Genomic DNA, 22691 nt, shown 5'->3' with positions numbered 1-22691 from the left:
TATAGGATGCAGACCATCTGGATCCCTTCCAATCATGAGAGTGAAACTGCCCTGGTCGCGCTGGTCGATGATTTCCTGCAGGCTAGGGACTAGTTTCCTAGTTCTGCTAGCTAGGGCTAGTTTTCTAGATCTCTCAGTGGACTCTGATACCCTTGACCATGACATCCTTCTGGACTGTCTAGAGGAGCTGGGAGCTTTGGGCACTGTCATACAGTGTTTCCGCTCCTTCCTCCTGGGCCATGTCCAGAAAGTGGGGGGGGGGGGATGAGTGTTCAGATCCCTGGGCTCTCACTTGTGGGGTGCCTCAGGGTTTCGTCCTCTCCATGCTTTGTAACATCTATATGAAGCCGCTGGGAGAGATCATCAGGGGGTTTGGGCTGGGTGTTCATCAGTATGCGGATGATACCCAGCTCTACCTCTCTTTTAAATCAGAACCAGTAAAGGCGGTGAAGATCCTGTGTGAGTGTCTGGAGGTGGTTGGAGGATGGAGGGCAGCTAACAGATTGAGGTTGAATCCTGACAAGACAGAAGTACTGTTTTGGGGGGACAGGGGGCTGGTGGTTGTGGGGGACTCCCTGGTCCTGAATGGGGCAACTATGCCCCTGAAGGATCAGGTGCGCAGCCTGGGAGTCATTTTGGACTCACAGCTGTCCATGGAGGTGCAGGTCAATTCTGTGTCCAGGGCAGCTGTCTACCAGCTCCATCTGGCACACCAGCTGAGAACCTACCTGCCCATAGACTGTCTCACCAGAGTGGTGCATGCTTTAGTTATCTCCCGCTTGGACTACTGCAATGTGCTCTACGTGGGGCTACCTTTGAAGGTGACATGGAAACTACAACTAATCCAGAATTAGGCAGCTAGACTGGTGACTGGGAGTGGCCACCGAGACCATATAACACTGGTCCTTAAAGACCTACGTTGGCTCCTAGTACTTTTCCAAGCACAATTCAAAGTGTTAGTGCTGAGCTTTAAAGCCCTAAATGGCCTTGGCCCAGTATTCCTGAAGGAGCATCTCCACCCCCATTATTCAGCCCAGACACTGAGGTTCAGCACTGAGTGCCTTCTGGTGGTTCTCTCACTGTGAGAAGTGAGGTTACAGGGAACCAGGCAGAGTAGTGGCGCATGCCATAAACAGCTATCTGACTTTTAGAAGACATCTGTTTAGAGAAGTTTTTAATGTTTGATCTTTTATTGTGTTTTTAATATTCTGTTGGGAGCCGCCCAGAGTGGCTGGGGAAACCCAGCCAGATGGGTGGGGTATAAATACTAAATTGTTGTTGACGAAGAAGAAGAAGAAGAAGAAGAAGAAGAAGAAGAAGAAGAAGAAGAAAACTGTCCTACCAGAAACGTTAACCAACAAATTTAAAATAGCATGAGGACAAGCAAAGAAGGATGGATGTCTTCACCAGGGTGTGGCTTTTCATTCTCACATATATAGCACAACAAGACAATGACCTCCCCCTACCCCCTAAAAAACCTAGGGTTGCCATATTTCAAGAGATAAAAATACAGACACAAAAAGTTGTTGGTAATCGCCTGATAGACCTCTGCCGCTGCTGAGCCCGAGCCTGTACCAGAGCCATGCCCCCCCCCCAAATTTAACCCAAAATCCAGTACATTTGCTTTAACATGTAAAATCCCTCCTCCTCCCAGATGGGCATTTAGGACCCCAAAATAGGACATGTCCAGGAATTCCCAGATGTATGGCAATCCTACCCCCCAAAAGCATACGAATCAGTATGGCTACTGTGACCCAACACCCCCCTCCCCACATGCTCACAAACAAACTACACTGCAACCAACCACACACAACCAACCTCTCTCTCAAGAGAGGGAGAGAGAGAGGACCTACATATGTAGCGCTGACACAAAAACCCTGCACATACACCACACAATAGAATGAAATATCATTCTCCTTCGCCCTCTCTTTTTCCAACCACACACTGCCTATGAAAAGAGTGTTTTACACCAAATGTAAACAAACTGTGAAAATGACTCTGGGAACTGAAAATGGAGACGCTGTATGCACTTTTCCTTGTTTATTTGGTTATTTTGTAATACGTACAAGAAATCTTTCGTGAAAACTTTTACCCTGCTGTTTTCTGGTTTTGCCACAGAGGAGGGCATTGAGGACAGCATCAGAAAAACTCAGGAACCGTTCCTCTTTTTCTACAAATGTTGTGTACAACACTCCTGGAACTCGAGTGAATCGATACATTGGCCGTTTAATAGAGGCCCGGCAAACTGAGTCGGAGATGGCAGACCTACATTTTTTCACCCTGAGGTACAAACAGATTGAGCGCGAGCAAAAAGTAAGTGAGGCTTTTACTAAGTTTATCAGTCAAATAAAAAGAGAAACTACCGCTTGCTTGCTTGCTTGCTTGCTTGCTTGCTTGCTTGCTTTTTTCCCATTTAAGGTTTCATTTTCCTATATTTTTAATGAAGTATTGGTTTCCTTTTTCATGGAGCCTTTGTCAATATATTGGCCCAAGTCCTCTTCCCTCCTCATTCCCATGCAAAGGGACGAAGTGTACAGCTTGCACAAAGGAAGAAACCCAAGTTTCCCATTATTTCTAAATGCATAATTTGTTCCTTTCAAACACTGAAAATCAGAAGGCGCTCCTCTTCCTGCAGGTTACCTGGATTCTATTGGTTGTTTTGCTTTTTTTCCTACTATGTAGTGATGCTTCCCCCCCCCTTGTGTTCAGGTCGGTTTTATTTTTAGTATTGTATAAAGCTTTGTACTTTTTTAAAAAATAGAAAAGTGTTTTGTAAATAAATGAGTGCCTTGTGCTAGAGCAGCTGGTTTTGGGGTGCCCCCTCCTCCCTCGTTCTCTTTGATTCAGCACAGTAGGGCCCTTGCGCAAACGTGCTTGTGTGCAATGGTAGAGGCCTGCCTGGAAAGCTTAAAGCCCACCACCACTACATGGGAGAGGGGTTGAAGAAAAGGAAATATGAATTGGTGCCGCCCTGTAGATTGACCAGTCGTGGCTAGGAGCAGCTAGGAACTAGGTGGAGTCATCAATCTTATAAAAAGTGTGGACTTTCACACACTGGTCAGTTTCCATTTTGACTTGGAAATGTTCGTTTTGGGGATCTCAGAAGTACGTAAAGGCAAGACGCAGGTGAGGGAGTGTTTTCCTGCAATGGCACCCACCTGAGAGATGGTGGAACTATGCTGAGGCTGAAAAAAAAGACTGGTTCTAATACCTCCAAGTCTCAGGATGAGGCCCCTCCAATCTCTCCCGGTTCCATTTCTGAGCTGGGGAAGGAGGGCCAGACCCATCACTCTAGCAGTGTTTGGTCAGCACACTTCCTCCCCAGCTCCAAATTTTGAAGGGAGGTGGGGAGGAAGCTCATGCTGGATTTGCAAGCACTCTGGCTACTTTTCCTGACCATACACTGACTTTGAAAACTCAGAAAGAAATGATGTGGTCATAAGGGCAAATCTGGCGAGCACACTTACAGATTACTGCTGTGCATGCTTGTATTTCTGTCTTTAGAACCAGGAGGTGTGATGGATATGGGTCAATAATTGTATTTATGCCTCTTTTTCCCACCTCATTCACAGTATCACCAGCTTCAGGATGAATATTTCACCAGTGCTGTCGTCTTGTCACTGATTCTAGCTGCCTTATTTGGCCTTGTCTACCTTTTAATAATCCCACAGTAAGTGCTTTCTCAGTGTTTTAAATTACATGCCAAGTAAATTTTTTTAATGAAATCGGAGTGTCTTGGGCAAACATTGGATTCATTAGAAAACTTTATTTCTTACATTCTACCCCACCCCCCAATCAAGAGAGCAGGTTCAGAACTGGATCCCTCTCCCCCACCCTAGTAACCCAGATCCACCAGGACTAGGAGCGATGGATCGTCTTGCCCCACCCTGCGTTGGTCTAAGAGCCTCTCCAAGCTATCTCTATTGGTGGCCCCCACGGCATCCCGCACTAGTGAATCCCATAGTTTCACTTTGTAATTAATGAAGAATTACTTTCTTTTGTCTGTCTTCATTGGATGGCCCCTGGTTGTAGTATTATGTGGGAGGGAGAAAAACCTATCTCAGATTTACACAATTTATGGGGGTCAGGGAGTATTAAAGGAGGAGACAACATACAATATAAATGCATCTCACCAAGCACCACCCACATGGACAGGTAACATGGGCAGATTGATTTCAGAGTCATATAATTTAAAGCACTTTTCTGTGGATGAAGGTGGGAAAAGGCACACACAGAAAGAATGAGCCACATGCACATTAATCCCCTAGGGTGTACCTAGCCTGAGTCTCTTGCTTGCACAAGAAGGGGAAATGCTTGGTAGTTAACCAGAATCCGTCTGCCAAGTTCCAGTGAGGAGGTGGTGGTTTTCTGTATGTTCAATGACTCAGCTTCTGCGTGTTCCTCCTAGGAGTACCATCGTGCTTGTCCTTCTGGTGTTCTGCATATGCTTCCTGGTGGCATGTATCATGTACCTGCATGTCACCCGAGTACAAGTAAGTGATCTCAAATGCCGTGGCCTCTTGATCCTCGCAAGAGACTTACTAAGCATTGCATCATGTCATATCTCCGTCAGGCAGGAACCTGTTTAATTTTATTAGTGTACAGCACCTAACACAGTGCAAGGCTTATATAAGTAATGTTTCACATTTCTCCAAAGCAGAAGGAGGCTCCAGAGGCAACCTTGATAGCAGGTCAGGGGAACCTTTGGCTAGCCCAATGTTGCTGAACTACAACTCCCATCATCCCTGATCATTGGCCATGCTTGCTCGGTCTGATGAGAGTTGTAGTTCAGCAACATCTGGAAAGCCAAAGGTTCCCCTTACCTGCTATCAATGTTGCCTCTGGAGCCTCCTTCTGCTTTGAAGAAATGTGGCATCCCTTTTATGGCAAAGTGGAGCCATCTTTGGCAGCAAGATTGGGTGGGCAAAGCCACAACTGCAGTCCCTCTTCATCCCAGCCCCATGCATGCATGCACACATGCAGGCAACCTCCACCTGCACTTACTTTTCCCCACTGACACCAACTTCCCTTCCCAACATTCTTGCATTCACCCTTTACAGTTTTACTGCAGACTTAAATTAGTTGGTTTGTTTTTTGATCACAGTCATGAGGCTTTCCCCCAGACTCCTTTTCCAAGTGGGAGAATGAATTGCTAATGCTTAGCCTGTCAAACTTATTATGAATAGGAGTCTGCTGAAATAAGAATTAGCTTGCTTGAATGTGAAGATATATCTTTGTGAATGCACAACAAACAAATTTTATTGCGCCAAATGAAATGTAAGACATCAGTTTCATTTTTTGTTGTTTTTTACTATTTTATAAATAACATACCTACCTTGTTTTTGAATTAACAGAGACTATTGTTTTTGTCTTTCAGTGTTTTCCAGGGTGCCTGACAATACAAATTCGAACGATTTTATGTGTTTTTATTGTAATATTAATTTATTCAGTGGCACAAGGCTGTGTGGTGAGTGTATAGGAATGGTTGTCTAATTCATGGAGAGACCTGCCATCCCCTCAGTTTGCTCTGATTTAAGTCATTGAGATCATTTCCATTAGCATGCTAACCCCCTCATATATAATTGCCTTATCATATAAACAGCTGACTATAATTGATGTGTCTTTTTGAAACTGAAAACCTATATTCTTCTAAGTCCAAGAAAGCTAAATCATTCTACATTTTATTTCTCACTTTGGCTTTTGCTGCTAAGAATCAGTTTATATATGCAGCAAAATCTGGTTGTAATGTTTTTCCTGGACTGTGTCATTTCACATGGAAGTGCGCACTGCAAGCTTTTGAATGCTTCACCATGGAAGAAGATTCCCTACAAGTAGAAAACTAGCATGATGCCAGGCTTTCATCCTGACTTGCTGTTTTTCTGTACATAAGGAGCTTATTTCATGGGAAGCACATAAGCATGCAACCATGTAGCCTGAAGCAGCACAGTCAAACGTCTCCACATTATCCTGCATTTTATTGTGGGCACTGCCCTGTGATCTTATGATGAAGGGTGGTATATCAATCAATTCAATCAACCAACCAATCAATCAATCAGTCGATTTTGCTGCATGTACTGACCTTGAGTCATAAATACTGGGGATTCTGCCTCTATGGTGGGTATTACAAGTGATTACTGAAATGATGGAAGGGTTTTTTTGTTTGGTTGCTTCACAAACATAGAACAGAGGTTCTCTCCTGGTCTGCCCCGCAGAGGACCTTAAGGTCCGTGAATAATCATAGTTTAGAGGTCCTGGGCCCTAAGGAAGTCAGACTATCCTCCACCAGGGCCAGGGCCTTCTCAGTGATGGCTCCAAACTGGTGGAATGCTCTGTCCCAGGAGACCAGGGCCCTGCAGGATTGAACTTCCTTTCACAGGGCCTGTAAGACAGAGCTATTCTGCCTGGCCTTTAATTTGAACTTAGCCTGATCTTTTATTCCCCTTCCTTCCTCCCCATCCCCTTTTTATGAAGATTATTCGCTCTGGGATCTCACAGCTAATTCTCCCCTGGTCTCCTCGCTGGCCCAAATAGAACTAATTTAGCCAGCTAGCCCTGGTGATCATCTAATCACCTTTGGACTTCCCTATTCCCATGATCTTGGGCTCCATGATCACTGCAGATGGTGACAGCAGCCACGAAATTAAAAGAAGCCTGCTTCTTGGGAGAAAAGCAATGACAAACCTAGACAGCATCTTTAAAAGCAGAGATATCACTTTGCCAACAAAGGTCCGTATAGTTAAAGCCATGGTTTTCCCAGTAGTGATGTATGGAAGTGAGAGCTGGACCATAAAGAAGGCTGATCGCCGAAGAATTGATGCTTTTGAATTATGGTGCTGGAGGAGACTCTTGAGAGTCCCATGGACTGCAAGAAGATCAAATGCATCCATTCTTAATGAAATCAGCCCTGAGTGCTCACTGGAAGGACAGATCCTGAAGCTGAGGCTCCAATACTTTGGCCACCTCATGAGAAGAGAAGACTCCCTGGAAAAGACCCTGATGTTGGGAAAGATGGAGGGCACAAGGAGAAGGGGATGACAGAGGACAAGATGGTTGGACAGTGTTCTCGAAGCTACCAGCATGAGTTTGACCAAACTTCGGGAGGCAGTGGAAGACAGGAGTGCCTGACGTGCTCTGGTCCAGGGGGGTCACGAAGAGTCGGACACGACTAAACGACTAAATAACAACAACATGCCCTAGTGGAGATCAAGCCTGTCAGAGAGAACAGGCTCATGTTCCATCTGCCATTCCGGTGGCACCTGGAAGTCTGAAACACGGCTACATCTCACCTTTGTGGTGGAGTGCAGTTCATCATCCTGTGCAGCCAGTCACTACATTTCCCAAATTTGTTTGTGAATTGAAGGGCTCATAGTTTTATAAAAGCAATGGAGGAACTTGGAGGATCTTGTTCCAAATGTTCTGCTTCACAAATGACTGTAATCTATTAATTAAATTCTTCTTGATTTTCATCCAACGGTGTGAATGTCCTCCATTAAGGAAATAAACAGGATGTGGTCATCCTCTGAGGCCCTTCCGGGGTCCGGAGTGCAGCAACATGAGAACGGGCCTTTTCTGCAGTGGCTCCCCGTTTGTGGACTGCTTTCCCCAGGGAGGCTCATCTGGCTTCTTTGCTACATATGTTTAGGTGAAAACATTCCTCTTCTCCCAGGCATTTGGCTAATTAAACAATCTATGGACTTTTAAACTGTCCATAAAAACTTTTATTTTTGTCTGCTGCCATGTTATGTATTTTTGTGTTTTTATATTGTAAACTGCCTTGTGATCCTCAGGTGAAAGGTGGTATAGAAATTTACCTGTTTTTTAAAAAGACTTGATAGCAAATGACACATTTAGCATCACTTCTAGATTCACCCCTAATGCTGTTGTCATCAAATGGAGGACATGTGTGTTTGTGTGAACATTCACCGTTGAAACTTTTCATTCAGCTCTCAACTCCGTTTCTCCCTTAGGTTGGATGTATGCCTTGGGTTTGGAGTACTAATTCCAGCAGCTCCATAGTTATCATTTCTTTGGGTGGGACAAATAAGACAATGAGTGAACTTCCATGCGATGCAGCCCATTATGCATTTCTCTCCTGCGTTGTGGGGACTCTGACCCTGGCAATATTTCTACGCGTATCTTCCTTGCCAAAAATGATCCTCCTGCTTTTTGTTACAATTTTGTACATAGTCATTTTGGAACTCAGCGGATACAGAAAAGCGGTGGGGTAAGTTCATTGCATAATTAAGGAAGAGTTTTGTTGTTTTCATATTTTGCCCCCACACCTTCAGTGCAAAGTAGAGATTCTAATGTATGTGGGAGATGTTGAAGTACAGGCCTAAACTAGCCTTTAAGTGCATAGTCCTCATTCATAACCAAAACAAAGTTCACATCAATGCAAACTGCATTTGCCCTTGCCTCTCTCCTCTCCCCATGCTCTGTCTAAATTAGGGTTGTAAGGTCCTTGGTGCAAAGCAGCTCTCTGTTTCATGTATTAACTATGCAAAGCACCTTTATACTGATGACACTCTTTAGATAGTCTTAATAATGGTTTTGTGTGTCTGGTATCTGCCTCCAGCACTGCTATAAACTGGGATTATTGTTGAAGTAAAAGACTTCAGTGCAGCTCCTCATTTCCTCCATCCTGCATTTCAACCTAGCATAAGAGAAAGATGACAGTAGAGGAATCAGGAGAGAGGCAGACGCACTTGTGAGAAGTGAGGAGACTCCTGCTCCCTTCTCCACAAATCTAGAAAGACCAGCCATTGCCTTCTTTGATGGCGGCTGCCACTGCTTCCTCCCTCTAAGATGGTTGGGATTCAAGACTTGTAGTGTACAAAGGATTTCATGGAGGTTTGTTGTTTTCAAGCACTTTTTGAAAATGACAGTGGTTTTTTTGTAAAAGAAAAGGAAAGCTTATGTGCACATTTTCTTTCTTTCTAAAGGGGTGGCTCTTTTTATATTCGTGGCTATGAACCCATCTTGGCCATCTTGCTGTTTTCCTGTGCTTTGGCACTTCATTCCAGGCAGGTGGATTTGAAGCTACGTCTCGACTACCTCTGGGCCATGCAGGCAAGGAAACTTTTCGCCTTTCTAAAGCACAATGTCAAGCTCCTCTTTTCTGTTGCCTCTTATTGTATACAAGGCTATAAAAACCATTTAATTTAGCAAGAATGGGTGTGGAAATGTGGCAATAAACATAGACTGTACCTGCGTGAGTAGTTGCATGCCAGCCCCAAGTTATCTTCCCAGGTAGCTTAGCTTTGCCTTCCTTTCCCTCTCGCTCCCGCCATTTGAGAGCCTGACCTCCGCCAGCAGCCTCAGCTCCAGCCGGGCCTCCTGCTGCTCCTTTCTTCCCCACAGGCCTAGTCAGTTGCCCTCCAGGCTGTCAAGAGGGGATTTGTTTTGATTAGGTTTCCATGAATGTTGGTCTTCTGCTTCGTCAAGTCCTGCACTCGCACTTTGTGTCATTTCCAAACAGTAACTGTGCTGGTTTTTGCTCACCTGCGAGTGACCACTTTTATTCTTGATCCTTTGTTTCCAGTCCTATTCAACATAGTTGGTTTTGCCCATTTACTCAGTATGACACACTTTCATTGCTGAATATGCAAATAAGCCTTAGGTGATTGTAAAGATGCTACTGCCTCCCTTTAATGAAGCAAAGCAGTTATTGGGTCCTGGCAGCAGATTTTTAAGTACCAGAGGCTGGGTGGGTGCCTAGGATCCTCCCCACAAATCACCATAAGAGAGGAACATGGTGCTGCCCTTCATTTTGTGATTTTTGGTGGTGGGGGAGAGGAAGGCTGGACCCCCAGCTTCAAGCAGTGCCAGCAGGCGCATTTTGCAGCCTTCTTGGAGATCTCAGAGAAGGCACCGCTTGAAGCTGGGGGTCCAGCCTTCCTCTCCCCCACCACCAAAAATCACAAAATGAAAGGCAGCAGTAATCAATAAAAATTCAAGGATGTTTTTTAAAAAGAAGTACTGGTTTTCAAAAACCAGAATATTCATATTTTCAGATTGAGAGTGGGTCCTCTTTCTTGTATCTGATCCCACAGCCTATGAGCTGTGAATGCCACACTTCCCTAGCGCAGGAGTCAGCTTTTGGCAGCCTGCCAAGTGAGGTTTCACTTTTGCTGCTGAGCATCTGGATTTTGTATTTAATTTTTTAAAATAAAAAAACATTTCACATTACCTCCAATAATGCTCCCCGCCCCCCCATAAAGGAAGGCGAAAGTAACATTTGCATCTCTGGAAACTGAGCAGGAAGAATGAGAGCAAACTATAAACAAACAAAATGTCAAGAACAGCTATGAGATAGAAGACAAAGGCCTTAGCCTAGAATACAAATAAATAACATTCTTATTCATCTAACCCTGTGGTGCACCTTTTGATTCTGCCTGAGACCTCCTGTCTAAATTACAGCAAGAACTGAAAGCTTATTTCAAAAGTAAATGATGAGGGCAGAAATAAATATTTAAGGGATCTTCATTTCTAGTTTGTAAAATGCTGAAGTGTTGAAAAAGTTTGGCACAATATGCTAAGCAATGTAGCTTTGCAGTTAAAACAACAACCGTGTCATTCTATTTTAAATGATGACTTTGTAAAGTAGAATGTGGTCCTTTTGTAAAATTGTTTTTTCCCACAACCAAAAAGTTACAGGAAAAAGGGAGGGGGAAGATGTTTGTTGGATAGTGCCCTATGCAGGGCTTGGGATGATGGGATGCAGCGATAGGGTTGAAAGCAAGGGATCAACTAACATAATATGGGGAAGTGGTTTCTGCCACAGCTCATGGCTACTCTCCTTTCTGCTGCCCAGTTGGGAAGCCAGTGATGGTGAAGTGAGATTCAGGGAAACATGGAAGCCTTCTTAAAAAGATATTGTGAAGAGTTCCAAAAGGATCTCTCCAAACTAAGTGAATGGGAAGTCAAATGCCAAAGTCAATTTAATGTGAACAAGTGTATTGAAGCGATGTTTGCCAGGGTAATAAAATCTTAATTTCACACATGTGCTCATGGACTAGCAGTAACAGACCTGTTTTCGTATTCCTAGGTGGGCTCCCAGAGAGGAGAGGATCTTGAAGTCTCTACTCCTCTTCTGTGTGTATTTCAGTGCCAACAAAATGGAAGAAAGACTTGCACCAAATAGAATCAGAATCATGGAATTTTAGAATTGGAAGGGACCTGAGGATCATTCTAGTGCAACCCCCTGCAATGCAGGAATGCTCCCCACAGTCGTCCCTGGAGACCACTGTGAACCACCAACCACCAACCTTCTGGTCCACTGTTCCAGTTGCAGGAGAATCAAACAAGTGACTGGTTTCCCACAGGCCAGTCACTATGAGAACAGCATGCCAGACTAGATGAGCCATTGGCCTTCTTATATGATTCTGATTCTTCTTATATTCTTACAGTTTGGTTTATGAAGAATAAAGATTTAGGAACATACCCAAATCTATTCCAACATCCCTTTGCACATTCACCCAGAATTTTCTGTTCCACCACAACAGGTTTATTTTGCACAAGTCTTTCTTCCATTTGGTTGATTAATTCTTGTGGTTAGTGAAGAAAGACCATTACGGTGAGCACTGGTTTGGGCCTTGGCTTAGCACAGCATGGGAAAAGAAGAAGCTGGAGAGAAGCGGAGCAGCATCTCACTTCTCGCTTGGGAGCTGACAAATTTACAGGGTCCCAGTAACCTATCATTAGACTTAGCAAGTTGTGTGACCCAGATCACTCTCTCCAGTGGTATTTCCTCTCTACCAAGTGTGTTCAGGACTGCAGTTTTTATTATTTAAAGCACATTTTATTTTCATAGGCAGAAGAAGAGAGAGATGATATGGAAAGAGTGAAACTGGATAACAAAAGAATTCTCTTCAATCTTTTGCCAGCACATGTTGCACAGCATTTTCTCATGTCTAATCCAAGGAACATGGTAAGGAATATGAGTTTTCAGGGTTGTTTCCTGCAACAAACCACAATAGATTGAAAGCACAAATCAGATCAAAATTAAACTTTTAAAACATATTAATAACAGCAAAGGGAAAACTGTAGATAAATTCCTGGGGAAATAAAGAGGAATCGTACAGGAACCATGCCCAAAGCATACTGAAACAGGGTAAGACACACAACAAAGATGGATGGATGCATGGCATGGATATCCGAGGGCAGGGTTACTGGGTGCCACACAGAGAAGGCCCTGATGCTGTTCCCACCAGCCATGCGGAGACACACATGAGGCGTCTGATTACTTCAGTGGATGAGTAGAATCCTATTAGAGACATCCCTTGAGGTTTCCTGGTCACAAACTGTTCAGTGCTTTAAAAGTGATGACCAACTCTTCAAATTGCAGCCCCAAACTACCTATCTGTCAGTGCTGTTGACATTATTAAACCTTTTTTAAATCTGCAGTAAAACTCAGAGTCTAAGCTGCATTCTTTGTGAGAAAGCCAGTATACCTGTAGTCTGTCTAGAGTTGATCTTGGAATGAGGAGAGCTGGGTTCACATCTGCTCTACCATGAAGCTCACAGCATGGTCTGGGCAAATCATCATGTCTCAGCCTAGCTAGCCAACTTCACAGTCGTAAAGACAATGTAAAGTGGGATTTACCACCCTCTCCTCTTTGGAGGAAAATCAGCTTATAGATGTGCTGAATAATAATACTTAAAACGTGGCTTTACGAAGATCCCAATCTCATGTCGGATGTGGGTTGTTGTAGTCATGAAAGAATAATATTCCACCCCGATTAAAGCAAGTCAGAACATACACAATGTACTTAAATATACAGTATTTTCTTGTTGATTTTATTTTTATCCTGCTCCAAAACAGAGGCAGATTATACAAATCATTTGCTGCCTTGACTCCAATGGGAGGAGGAGCAGGATACACATTTAATAATTAATTATAAAATTTAGTGATGGGCAATTTATTTCCTTCCATTTATATCCTGCCTTTCTTCCATCATGGAACCTAAAACAGTATACATATGATTCCCAGGCAGTCAGCCATCTGGGCCACCGACCATTGCCAGAGTTGCTTAGTTTTCAGACCATACCCTGGGATGAAGGATACAACCCCATGATCTCCAGAGGAAAATGTCAGTATATGCTCAATGTCTTAAAGTTACAAGGAGCCACAAAGGAGGCCTTGCATGCGCCTTCATTCTTCAAAGGAGTCTACTCTGACCCCCTTGTGCATTAGGGGACAGAGGAAGGGTGAGAACAGAATCAATAGGGGCAAGCCTGTTCCCCTCAGTGATTTGAGCACCCTGGCTCAAAGTCTTTCAACATCCTTTTTTTCACAACAACCTTAAAGTTGTTGCTGACGATGTTGTCTTGAATTGGACTTCTTCCAGTCTAAAGATAAAGGTAAACAGGGTGAGCTTCCCTTGCTCTGTCCCAGCTTCTGCCAACCTAGCTGTTTGAAAGCATACCAGTGCAAATTGATAAATAGGTACCTCTGAGGCAGGAAGGTAAATGGCATTTCCATGTGCTCTGGTTTCCGTCACAGTGCTCCGTGCACCAGTAGCGGTTTAGTCCTGCTGGCCATATGACCCAGAAAGCTGTCTGTGAACAAACCCTGGCTCCCTTGGCTTGAAAGCGAGATGAGCATCGCACCCCATAGTCGCCTTTGACTGGACTTAACCATCCAGAGGTCCTTTACCTTTTACCTTACCTGATCCAGTCTAATTTAGTTACACTGGTCCCATTGAAATAGATGTGAAAAGTTATTATGATTAAATTAAATTCATTGGAAACAAAGTGCTTATTCAGGCTGGATCCAAGTATTAGCTTGCTATAACAGAAAATATAATTTGAAAATTTCAGGACCTGTATTACCAGTCCTATTCACAAGTGGGAGTGATGTTTGCTTCCATCCCAAATTTCAACGATTTTTACATTGAACTGGATGGCAATAACATGGGAGTTGAATGTTTACGCCTCTTAAATGAAATTATTGCAGATTTTGATGAGGTAAGCATTCTTTCATTCTGTCTGCCTTTTCAGGAATATTTTTGTAAGCTCATCATCATGTTGAGAAGGTCACACTCTTAAAATTATGTCACAGTTTGCATTTCATTCTAATTGCGTTGGCATTACCAAGTGATCCAGGCAAAAAGTGAAATGTTCCTAGTTTTATGAAGACAGAAAATTATTCAGAATTAGGCCAAACATTGACTATCATCTTAGCTTCTGATTGAAGGGACATCCGTTGATCCCCCTTCCCCATTGGGGACCCGTTCCTCCAGCCAAGCCTCCCCAGTGATTCAGTAGCTGACCACGTCAGAGAGAGATCACACCATGTACCATTTTTTATTCCATACTATCCCGAACACTGCTTTGGCTTTACTCAAGCTGTAATCTTTTATCCGCCTGCCAAAGTGTTCCTCCCTCTTAGTGCAAATTGGTATCTCCCAGAATAGTGCAGGATCCAGCCAGGCAGAAACACCACTACAACACTCTGGTAAGGAGGAATTTGGGTTTATACAGCATGGCAGGTCAGATATTCTTTGCTGCAGTTATTAAACTGTTTCTACATCCCCCCTGGCTTCCTTGTAGCAAGCTGGTAAAGCAAAAGTTGGTAAGATTAATTGTGCAGTAAAAAATAACAAATTCTTACAATTTAGGCCTATAGCAAATCACATCAGGATTTTTGAAAATCCTATCAGGTATCTTGAAAATGACCAAGTGTCTCATTTTGAGCTCACTTAAGTCCTTAGGAAATTGGTTGTAAATGTAAGATAGCACAAAGGCTTGGAAATGATAAGAGGAATATGCCTGCACAAAACTCTTCTTTCTTGCCTAAAATATTATGTAATGTTTAACAGTTTTATGTTTTAAACAAAGCTTATGGACAAAGAATATTATAAAGACATTGAAAAAATCAAGACGATTGGCAGCACATACATGGCAGCCGTGGGACTTGTACCAACTACTGGCACCAAGGTAATGTGTTTTTTTACTTCTTAATGCCTTCTCTAAGCGTTTTCACAAATGATGCTAAGAATGCTGTTAGAACTCATTTAGGCTGGTATACTTTTATACTAATGGATTGCTCAGATTTAGGAAACAGGAAGCAAGGCAGGAAGCCTTTCTTGGAGAATTCCCAGGTCTGTTTGGCCTGTGGATTTTTCAAGCAAACTTTGATAAGAGACCTGTTTCAGTTCAGGAGGCTACAAGATTTCCCCTAAGAACCTGAGGTTTTATATGGTGTTGCTGCTTTCCAAAGGAAATGAGGGCAATGGCCTGGTCCTAGTGCACAGTGTTCAGATAGACTCAGATCAGCTTCTTCCACCCTGAATATTTGATAGTCCCCTTCCAAAAGTTGGCCAAACCCTTCAGATACTAGCCAGAAAAGAGAGGAGAAGAGGAGGAGGAGGAGGAGGAGGAGGAGTTTGGATTTGCTATCCCGCTTTATCACTACCCTAGGGAGTCTCAAAGCGGCTAACAATCTCCTTTCCCTTCCTCCCCCACAACAAACCCTCTGTGAGGTGAGTGGGGCTGAGAGACTTCAGAGATGTGTGACTACCGCAAGGTCACCCAGCAGCTGCATGTGGAGGAGCGGAGACGCGAACCCGGTTCACCAGATTATGAGACTACTGCTCTTAACCACTACACCACACTGTCCTGAACTATTTGATACCTTTCCCAGTACATATCCTCAAAAACCTTCCCTTTGTTCCCTTTGAGGATTTGGGGGTTCTGAATGAATGGTGTATTTTTTCAGTGGTACCGCTAATATTGGAAACCCATGAACTCCTTGAGAGTAATAATATCATTAAATGGTGAAAATAAACACAACTCCACAAATGTAACACCTAACAAGCTGTTAGGCTCCATTTGGAATGCATCTCACTTAATCTTATGATTGCGGGGTATCATTAATAGATATCCTCACAAGAGGATCTAGCCATGAGGCCTGTGTACTCTCTGCAGTGCGGGGGGGGGGGGGGAATCCAGCCGACAGGAGTCCTCATTTGGCATGTGAGGCCATTTCCCCAAAACCATGCCCTGATATGTGGCATACAGTGGTATGTTCATTCTGAGGTGCATTTCCAAGCATGTTGCGATAGAAACTATTTGGAAATGCAGTTCAAAAGCAATGTCTCTCAGTGCCCATCAGCATTTTAAAGTGCATTTCCATGCAGTTTCTATTGCAACTGTGTGGATGTGCATTTCCAAGGTGTTGTCTCTCACTTCCCATCAGATGCTGAGGAAGAGCCTTCAATGTGCATTTCCAAGCAGTTTCTGCTGTAAATGCCCTTCAAAGTGTTTGAACAGACGCCTCTAGGAAGCCCACAAACAAAGTATTTTAGCAATAATCTTATCCTGCTGTTGCCTTCTCCATTTTATGTATTTCATAAAATGTATACACAGTTTGATTATTAAAAAAACCCAACCCACTCTACAAAAAGGATAAAACAACAAAATTAATCAATAAGAGCAACCATAATTTAAGATCTTCAAAAAGCTGAAATAACAATAAGCTGAAACAATAAACTGATCTCAGTAGGCAGGGAGTTCCAAGGTGCCGGGGTCACCAGACTGAAGGGGTATTATGGGGCACCTGCAGCAGCACTGATTCCTCCAGTCAAAGCGGTTGAGTGGGCCCCTGTGGGGTGAGGCAGTCTAGCTGTTGGTAGACCAGTCTTCTATGTGTGGGGCAGACAGGGTGTGTCTCATTCCTCCTTAAAGCCCTCTGGGCCCATGGCCACCAGGCTTATCCACAGTGGGGCAGGTCTTGTGGAACAGCTGCCCTCAGGAAGGGGTTCTCAAGCCATCTGGAGGTCTCAGAGAAAATGTTGTTAAGACAGACTCTTTGTATGATTTTTCTAAAATAATAACGTGCTTCTTGTTTATTTGTTTGTTTGTTTTAAAATGTGCTTTTAACTTAATAGCTTATTGTGTTTGAAGCCACTTGATTTCACTTCAGAGAAAGACAGGGAAAGCACATGAAGAAATAAATAATGTCTAACCTTTTTAAAAAAAATTCTAGGCAAAGAAATCAATTTATTCCCATCTCAGTACACTGGCTGATTTTGCAATAGAAATGTTTGATGTTCTTGATGAAATCAACTATCAGTCTTACAATGACTTCGTTCTTCGGGTTGGTAAGTCATACTTTTCAGGAATTAGGGGTTGACTGGTTGGTTTTGTAGCATGCCCTCGATGATGTATTAGTGGTGAATTTATACTGGACCATCCACACTCACTGTTGCTGTATTTGTTGTTCTGCAATGCTTCCCCTCTTTTTGAGCATTACTGCTATCTGAAGGGGCATTCTTGCACTTTAGCACAGCAAAAGCAGGACAAAAAATAATTGTGGTATGAAAAGTGACAGGACATAAATGTACTTCTGACAAAGCAGTATGGCCACCCTGAAACTTTTACAGGAGCAAATGGTATTGAAAGAGTGATTTCATATTAATCATAATGAATGCGCAATAAAAATGATGTCTGGAGGGGCCCTAATTCTATATGGCTGCTGTTGCTGGGGCTGATGCCAGAATTCATGGCAGATTTGTACAAACAGAAGAACTTCTGAAATAATATTGAAGTGTTATAGCAGCATGATCTAAACTATGTTCTTCTGTGTGTCTAAACACCTGGGAAACAATTCTACACAGCTTTGGCTGTGAATGAGTTTATAAATCTGTAAAATAAACAAGCTACTGATAATTTAATTGGAAACAAGGAAGGGAAAATTAGAAGAAAATCACTTCTCAGAACAGGAATTTCAGACTTAGTCACATGGCTGGGACAAGGATCCAGAGATAGGGAGAAGCTCGCAAGCAGCAAAGAAAGGGGCATCCACTTAGAGACATCTTAAAAACATTAAGCAGTTCAGAACTGATTTTCAATAAACAAATTCCCTAGATGGTCTCTTATTAAATGCTTTGAAGACCTGGCTTTTTAAGATATTAGGTTCTCATTAAAGAAGCACCTGACTTGAATCCGGTCTCATGTCATTTCCCTACCTCTGCTGCTGCCACCACCTTCTGTTAGTCACATGACAATGCCATTCACAAAGGGATCCCCAACGCAGCGAAGACAGTTGCTAGATGGGGCAGAAGCCGTGGTCTGGCCTCCCTCTGCTGCTTATCGGCCAGCAGGGAGAGGGGTGAGGCAGCAGTGAGGTCAGCCCGCCCCCCATGCAGACACACCAGAAGGATCTTCCCAAGTGGGAGAATAGGGGCATTCAATGACTTTTCAAAAGTGTTGGTGGGAAGGGGTTATTGGTCTGCTATGCGGGGGTTGTGTCATGTATTATGTTTTGTGTTTCCATTTTGGTTTTTTATGTTGTGAACTGCCCTGTGATCTTCAGAAGCGCAGTACACAAATTTATATTATAATAATTATAACAACAACAACAACAATAAATGTGACATGAATTGTCATTCACAAGTTACAAGAAATGAGATTCTTACAAAGCATCAGGAAGAACTTTCTGATGGTAAGGGCTGTTAAACAGTGGAACAGACTCCCACAAGAGGTGGTGGACCCTCCTCCCTTGGAGGCTTTGAAGCAGAGGTTGAGTGGCCATCTGTCCTGGATGCTTCCGTTGAGATTCCTGATTGAAGAGGGTTAGACTAGAGGACTCTCAGGGTCTCTTCCAACTCTACAATGCTATGATTCCACCTTTAGCTATCAAAGTGACAGCTTAATTGTGTGAATAAATGATTTGTGGTACATATCAAATTATGTATAGTAATTTACAGTATCAAGTGATGTCTGTGTCTGTCCCAGAATCTATGGCCAAGGTCCTGGAAGGTGTGAAATAATAGCAAAGAAAAATGCCTGTGAGCATGTGCCATTTCATTTACCCTCTCCAGCAAATAAGGTTCTGTCTACTTAGGAGTAAGTACCTCAGCTTCCAGGCTGATGGTTTATCTTCTAAGAAATCTTGAGCCTTAGCACATCTTATTTAAAAAAAACCAAAACTGCAGGAAAGGGGAGTGTATAAATGAGGAACATTCTGTTTAGCATCTGCTATGCTTTTTAGATATATGAAATAGATATTGGAGCAAACATTAAATAAAGGAATGGCCACTGTTCCCATTTCAGGTATTAACGTGGGCCCTGTAGTGGCTGGGGTCATTGGTGCTAGAAGGCCGCAGTATGATATCTGGGGTAACACTGTAAATGTTGCCAGTAGAATGGATAGTACTGGAGTGCAAGGTAAAATTCAGGTGAGTGTTTTCATCATCCTTCAAAACTACATCAGTCTATATGGAAGAGCTAAACAGTGACTTGCTATTCAGGCTACTTGTGAGGTTCCACCTACTGCATTTGAACGGCTTCCTGCATGTGCCAGATAAATATATCTGTACAGTGGTACCTCGGGTTACATACGCTTCAGGTTACATACGCTTCAGGTTACAGACTCTGCTAACCCAGAAATAATACCTCGTGTTAAGAACTTTGCTTCAGGATGAGAACAGAAATCGCACGACGGTGGCGTAGCAGCAGCAGCGGGAGGCCCCATTAGCTAAAGTGGTTAAGAACAGTTTCAGGTTAAGAACGGACCTCCAGAACGAATTAAGTACGTAGCCAGAGGTACCACTGTACTAGAACAATGGCACCAGCTCTTCTTGAGAGGAAGACAGCTTTGGCCCTAACTGCAAAAATGTCCCCAAGTGCTGGGTTGGAACTAAACAGGCTTCTTTCCACCAGCTGATTGAAGGCATCAGAATTAAGCCACCTCTTTGCACAGCTCCACCCCCTAATATGCATCCCCCTAATATGTAACCATCTAGGGTTACATTTCTTGGTTATGCTTTTTTAATGCATATCAGAGAACAGTGCATTAATAAAAGCAACCATTAGAAACAAAATATATTGTCATGGACAGGTTGGACATGAATTGGACATTGGACAGGTTGGACATGGTGGGAGGAACTGGCTGAAGAACCCCCAAGGGAAGAAGGCTCAGAGCCAGGAGGTTGGTAGTGGGACAATGGTGAGTGGTCAGAGGAAGAAGAGCCTGGGAGGAGGAGGTTGCAGAAGCTGAAGAGGTAACAGGGTTTAGTGAGCGGGAGGAGTCTGTGGCAGAGAGAAGTCCAGACTCAGAGGCAAAAGCTGAAGCAGAAGAGTGGAAGGAGGGAGGCCAAGAGGCAGAGAGGAGTCAGGCTGGTGAAGGGTCTCCCATTCCCTGCTGCAACAAGCTCCCCTTCCCCTTGACTCACAGAACCAGGAGAGGGATGAAATGGGAGGAGCAAAGACTGGCTGCATGCAGGCACGGTCTTTGGTTGCTTGCAGGAAGCCCTGGATAGGAGGAGGCTGTGGGGAGGTGGGGGCATTTCATCTCAGCCACTGATTTCATGGAGTAGGACCTACAGGGCATGAGTTGCTGTGCTCATTATGCCTGAAACATAGTCAAGTCTGTGAAGATCATGTTTCACTAATAACGAGTTAACTCCAGCTTTGAACTGTGTGATTTACTGACCAGCTTGCTCTGTTATAACAACAGCTAGCAGGAGCAGAAAATAATTCTCTATTACCACCAAAGCAAAGGTGCGAGGGCGTTCTTTCCCCTGTAGGCAGCCATCTTTCTTTGCCCAAGAATGCCTCTGGGAAAAGCACATCCTCCTGCAGCATCATTAGCCAGGAAGCAGAGTGTCTTGCCATCACTGGGAGCAATAGGAAAGCTTTTTATTCAAAGTAAAAATGATGAGGGAAGCATCTTGGTCACCTTTCATAAACAAAACAAAATTTTTTCCCCCTTCCAGTAGCACCTTAAAGACCAACTAAGTTAGTTCTTGGTATGAGCTTTCGTGTGCATGCACACTTCGTATCTGAAGAAGTGTGCATGCACACGAAAGCTCATACCAAGAACTAACTTGGTTGGTCTTTAAGGTGCTACTGGAAGGAAAAAATTTTTTTTTGTTTTGACTATGGCAGACCAACACGGCTACCTTTCTGTAACTGAACCTTTCATAAAGTAAGTTAAGCCCCCCCCCCACACACACAGAGAGAGAGAATCACCCCAATCTTTGTTGGCCTTCTTCCTACCTCAAAAAAACATCTGGGCCAAAAGGTTCAGTGCAGCGTAGTCTAATATGTCACAAATGATTTTTGTTCCTTTTATTCACAGGTTACAGAAGAAGTCCAGAGGATACTGAGGAGGTGCAGTTATGACTTTGTATGTCGGGGTAAAGTCAGTGTCAAAGGCAAAGGTGAAATGCTGACCTATTTCCTAGAAGGAAAGGCCAATGGAAGCAATTCGCTAACGCGGTCATTAAACTTAGAGCGGAAAATGTACCCTTATGGGCGAGCAAACATTCAGACTAAACTGGGCACCAGTTGCCCATCTATGTCCTCATCTCCCAGCCTTTCAGCAAATGCCGTTGCTGGGACACTTCAAGCCCCATCCACCCACACCAATCTGACGCTGCACTATCTTCCCTCTGTGCCAGCCATAAAAGAGGCATGAGAACCATGAAGATTTTGGCTGGGCCATTGCAGTGATCGCAGAGAGCAGAGGTCACCTGGATTTTCACAAGGAAGCTGAAGACTACAGGATTTGGTGTCAACTAAGATGTCTACAATCCAACCAAAGAGAACCTGGGAACACCGTATATGAATTTGTGGATCAAATAAGGGCTAGCAATTCTGTTAAGAAAAGTCTACTGCTGATTTTCTGAAGAAAAGGAAAATTTTATCAGCAAATCTAAAGGGTAAATGAATTAACAGAAAAAGTCATGGTGAGACTGGCTGTGTGTGTGTGTGTGTGTGTGTGTGAGAGAGAGAGAGAGAGAGAGAGAGAGAGAGAGAAAGAAAGAAAGAAAGAAAGAAAGAAAGAAAGAAAGAAAGAAATTGTCAATTTTTGGCAAATCCTGTCATTGGTGACTGTCGGTATTCATTCAGAAAACTATAAAAGCAATGCTGGAAATAATAGTGACACAACACAGTTGAGAGAGAAGGGTGATGTGTGTAGATACATGTATCTAATGCACACATCTCTATATATATTTATATATTTCCTATATAAAAATGGGAGAGGTTTATAGTTATAGAAAATTGACGTCCTGCAATGGCAAAGAGGGAGAATGCTCTTATAATCATATCCAATGTGGTTGCCTCTAAAATGTCTGTAGCTGATGTTTGAGGGAAGGCGTGTAAGGGCAAATGAGACATATCTGAGGTTTAAGGAAGCAGTGTAGAGTCCCTTCACACAACATTTGGGGGGGGGGACAAGAAATTTTTGGCAATGTCTTTCATATAGGAAGTAGCAAGTCCTCAGGTAAACAAATGTAGTTCTTAAAAAAAATGTGTTTTTTCAAGTATTTAACAATGAGTCTTTGATGAGGCTGCAGGTCGATTCACTGGAATCTATTGTAATAAATCAGAATCTAGCTTTGTAAGACTTCATTCTCACTCTAGAGAAGCAGCTGCTGCACTCTTAAGAGGTGGTCTGTGTGATTGGAGCTTCCATGTGATTTCTGGGCTAAGCCTAACTTGCCTCTGGATAAATGCTGCAAAGTGGCAGGCATAGGAATGCCAAGAGAGTATTAAGGTAGGATTTATGCCTTTTCAGCAGGTCAAACAGCTGGCTATTTGTCTGTATAGTCTTATTAGAAGCATTTGCCAACATATGGATTTAGGTGATTCAGTTCCACTGAATAGGAGAATTCTGCTCATGAACAGAACTTGTTCCATTCATGAAATGGAACATTTGGATCTCTCCATATTGTTTG

General features: G+C 43.3%; 1 protein-coding gene and 1 long non-coding RNA gene across 2 annotated transcripts in view; one reads left to right on the top strand and one right to left on the bottom strand.

Moving 5' to 3' along the window:
* Positions 1-11124, bottom strand: part of LOC128398546 (uncharacterized) — a 57789-nt gene extending 46665 nt beyond the window's left edge. The window contains exon 1 of the long non-coding RNA XR_008327160.1: positions 11030-11124. This is a non-coding gene — a long non-coding RNA (uncharacterized LOC128398546). The remainder of the gene's footprint in view (positions 1-11029) is intronic.
* The window catches only part of ADCY1 (adenylate cyclase 1), a 204202-nt gene extending 182392 nt beyond the window's left edge, over positions 1-21810 (top strand). The window contains exons 9-20 of the mRNA XM_053359774.1: positions 2119-2313; positions 3573-3670; positions 4409-4493; positions 5378-5467; positions 7968-8224; positions 8943-9069; positions 11813-11929; positions 13822-13968; positions 14842-14940; positions 16991-17105; positions 19060-19184; positions 21089-21810. Coding sequence (XP_053215749.1) covers positions 2119-2313; positions 3573-3670; positions 4409-4493; positions 5378-5467; positions 7968-8224; positions 8943-9069; positions 11813-11929; positions 13822-13968; positions 14842-14940; positions 16991-17105; positions 19060-19184; positions 21089-21427 — 1794 coding nt within the window. The 3' untranslated portion in view covers positions 21428-21810. The remainder of the gene's footprint in view (positions 1-2118; positions 2314-3572; positions 3671-4408; positions 4494-5377; positions 5468-7967; positions 8225-8942; positions 9070-11812; positions 11930-13821; positions 13969-14841; positions 14941-16990; positions 17106-19059; positions 19185-21088) is intronic.
* The last annotated feature ends 881 nt before the right edge of the window (positions 21811-22691 follow it).

The sequence above is a fragment of the Podarcis raffonei genome, chromosome 12, assembly GCF_027172205.1.
Source record: "Podarcis raffonei isolate rPodRaf1 chromosome 12, rPodRaf1.pri, whole genome shotgun sequence".
Classification (NCBI taxonomy): Eukaryota; Metazoa; Chordata; class Lepidosauria; order Squamata; family Lacertidae; genus Podarcis; species Podarcis raffonei.
Note: the sequence above shows the minus strand (reverse complement) of the source record. Positions and strands in the feature narration are given on the sequence as shown.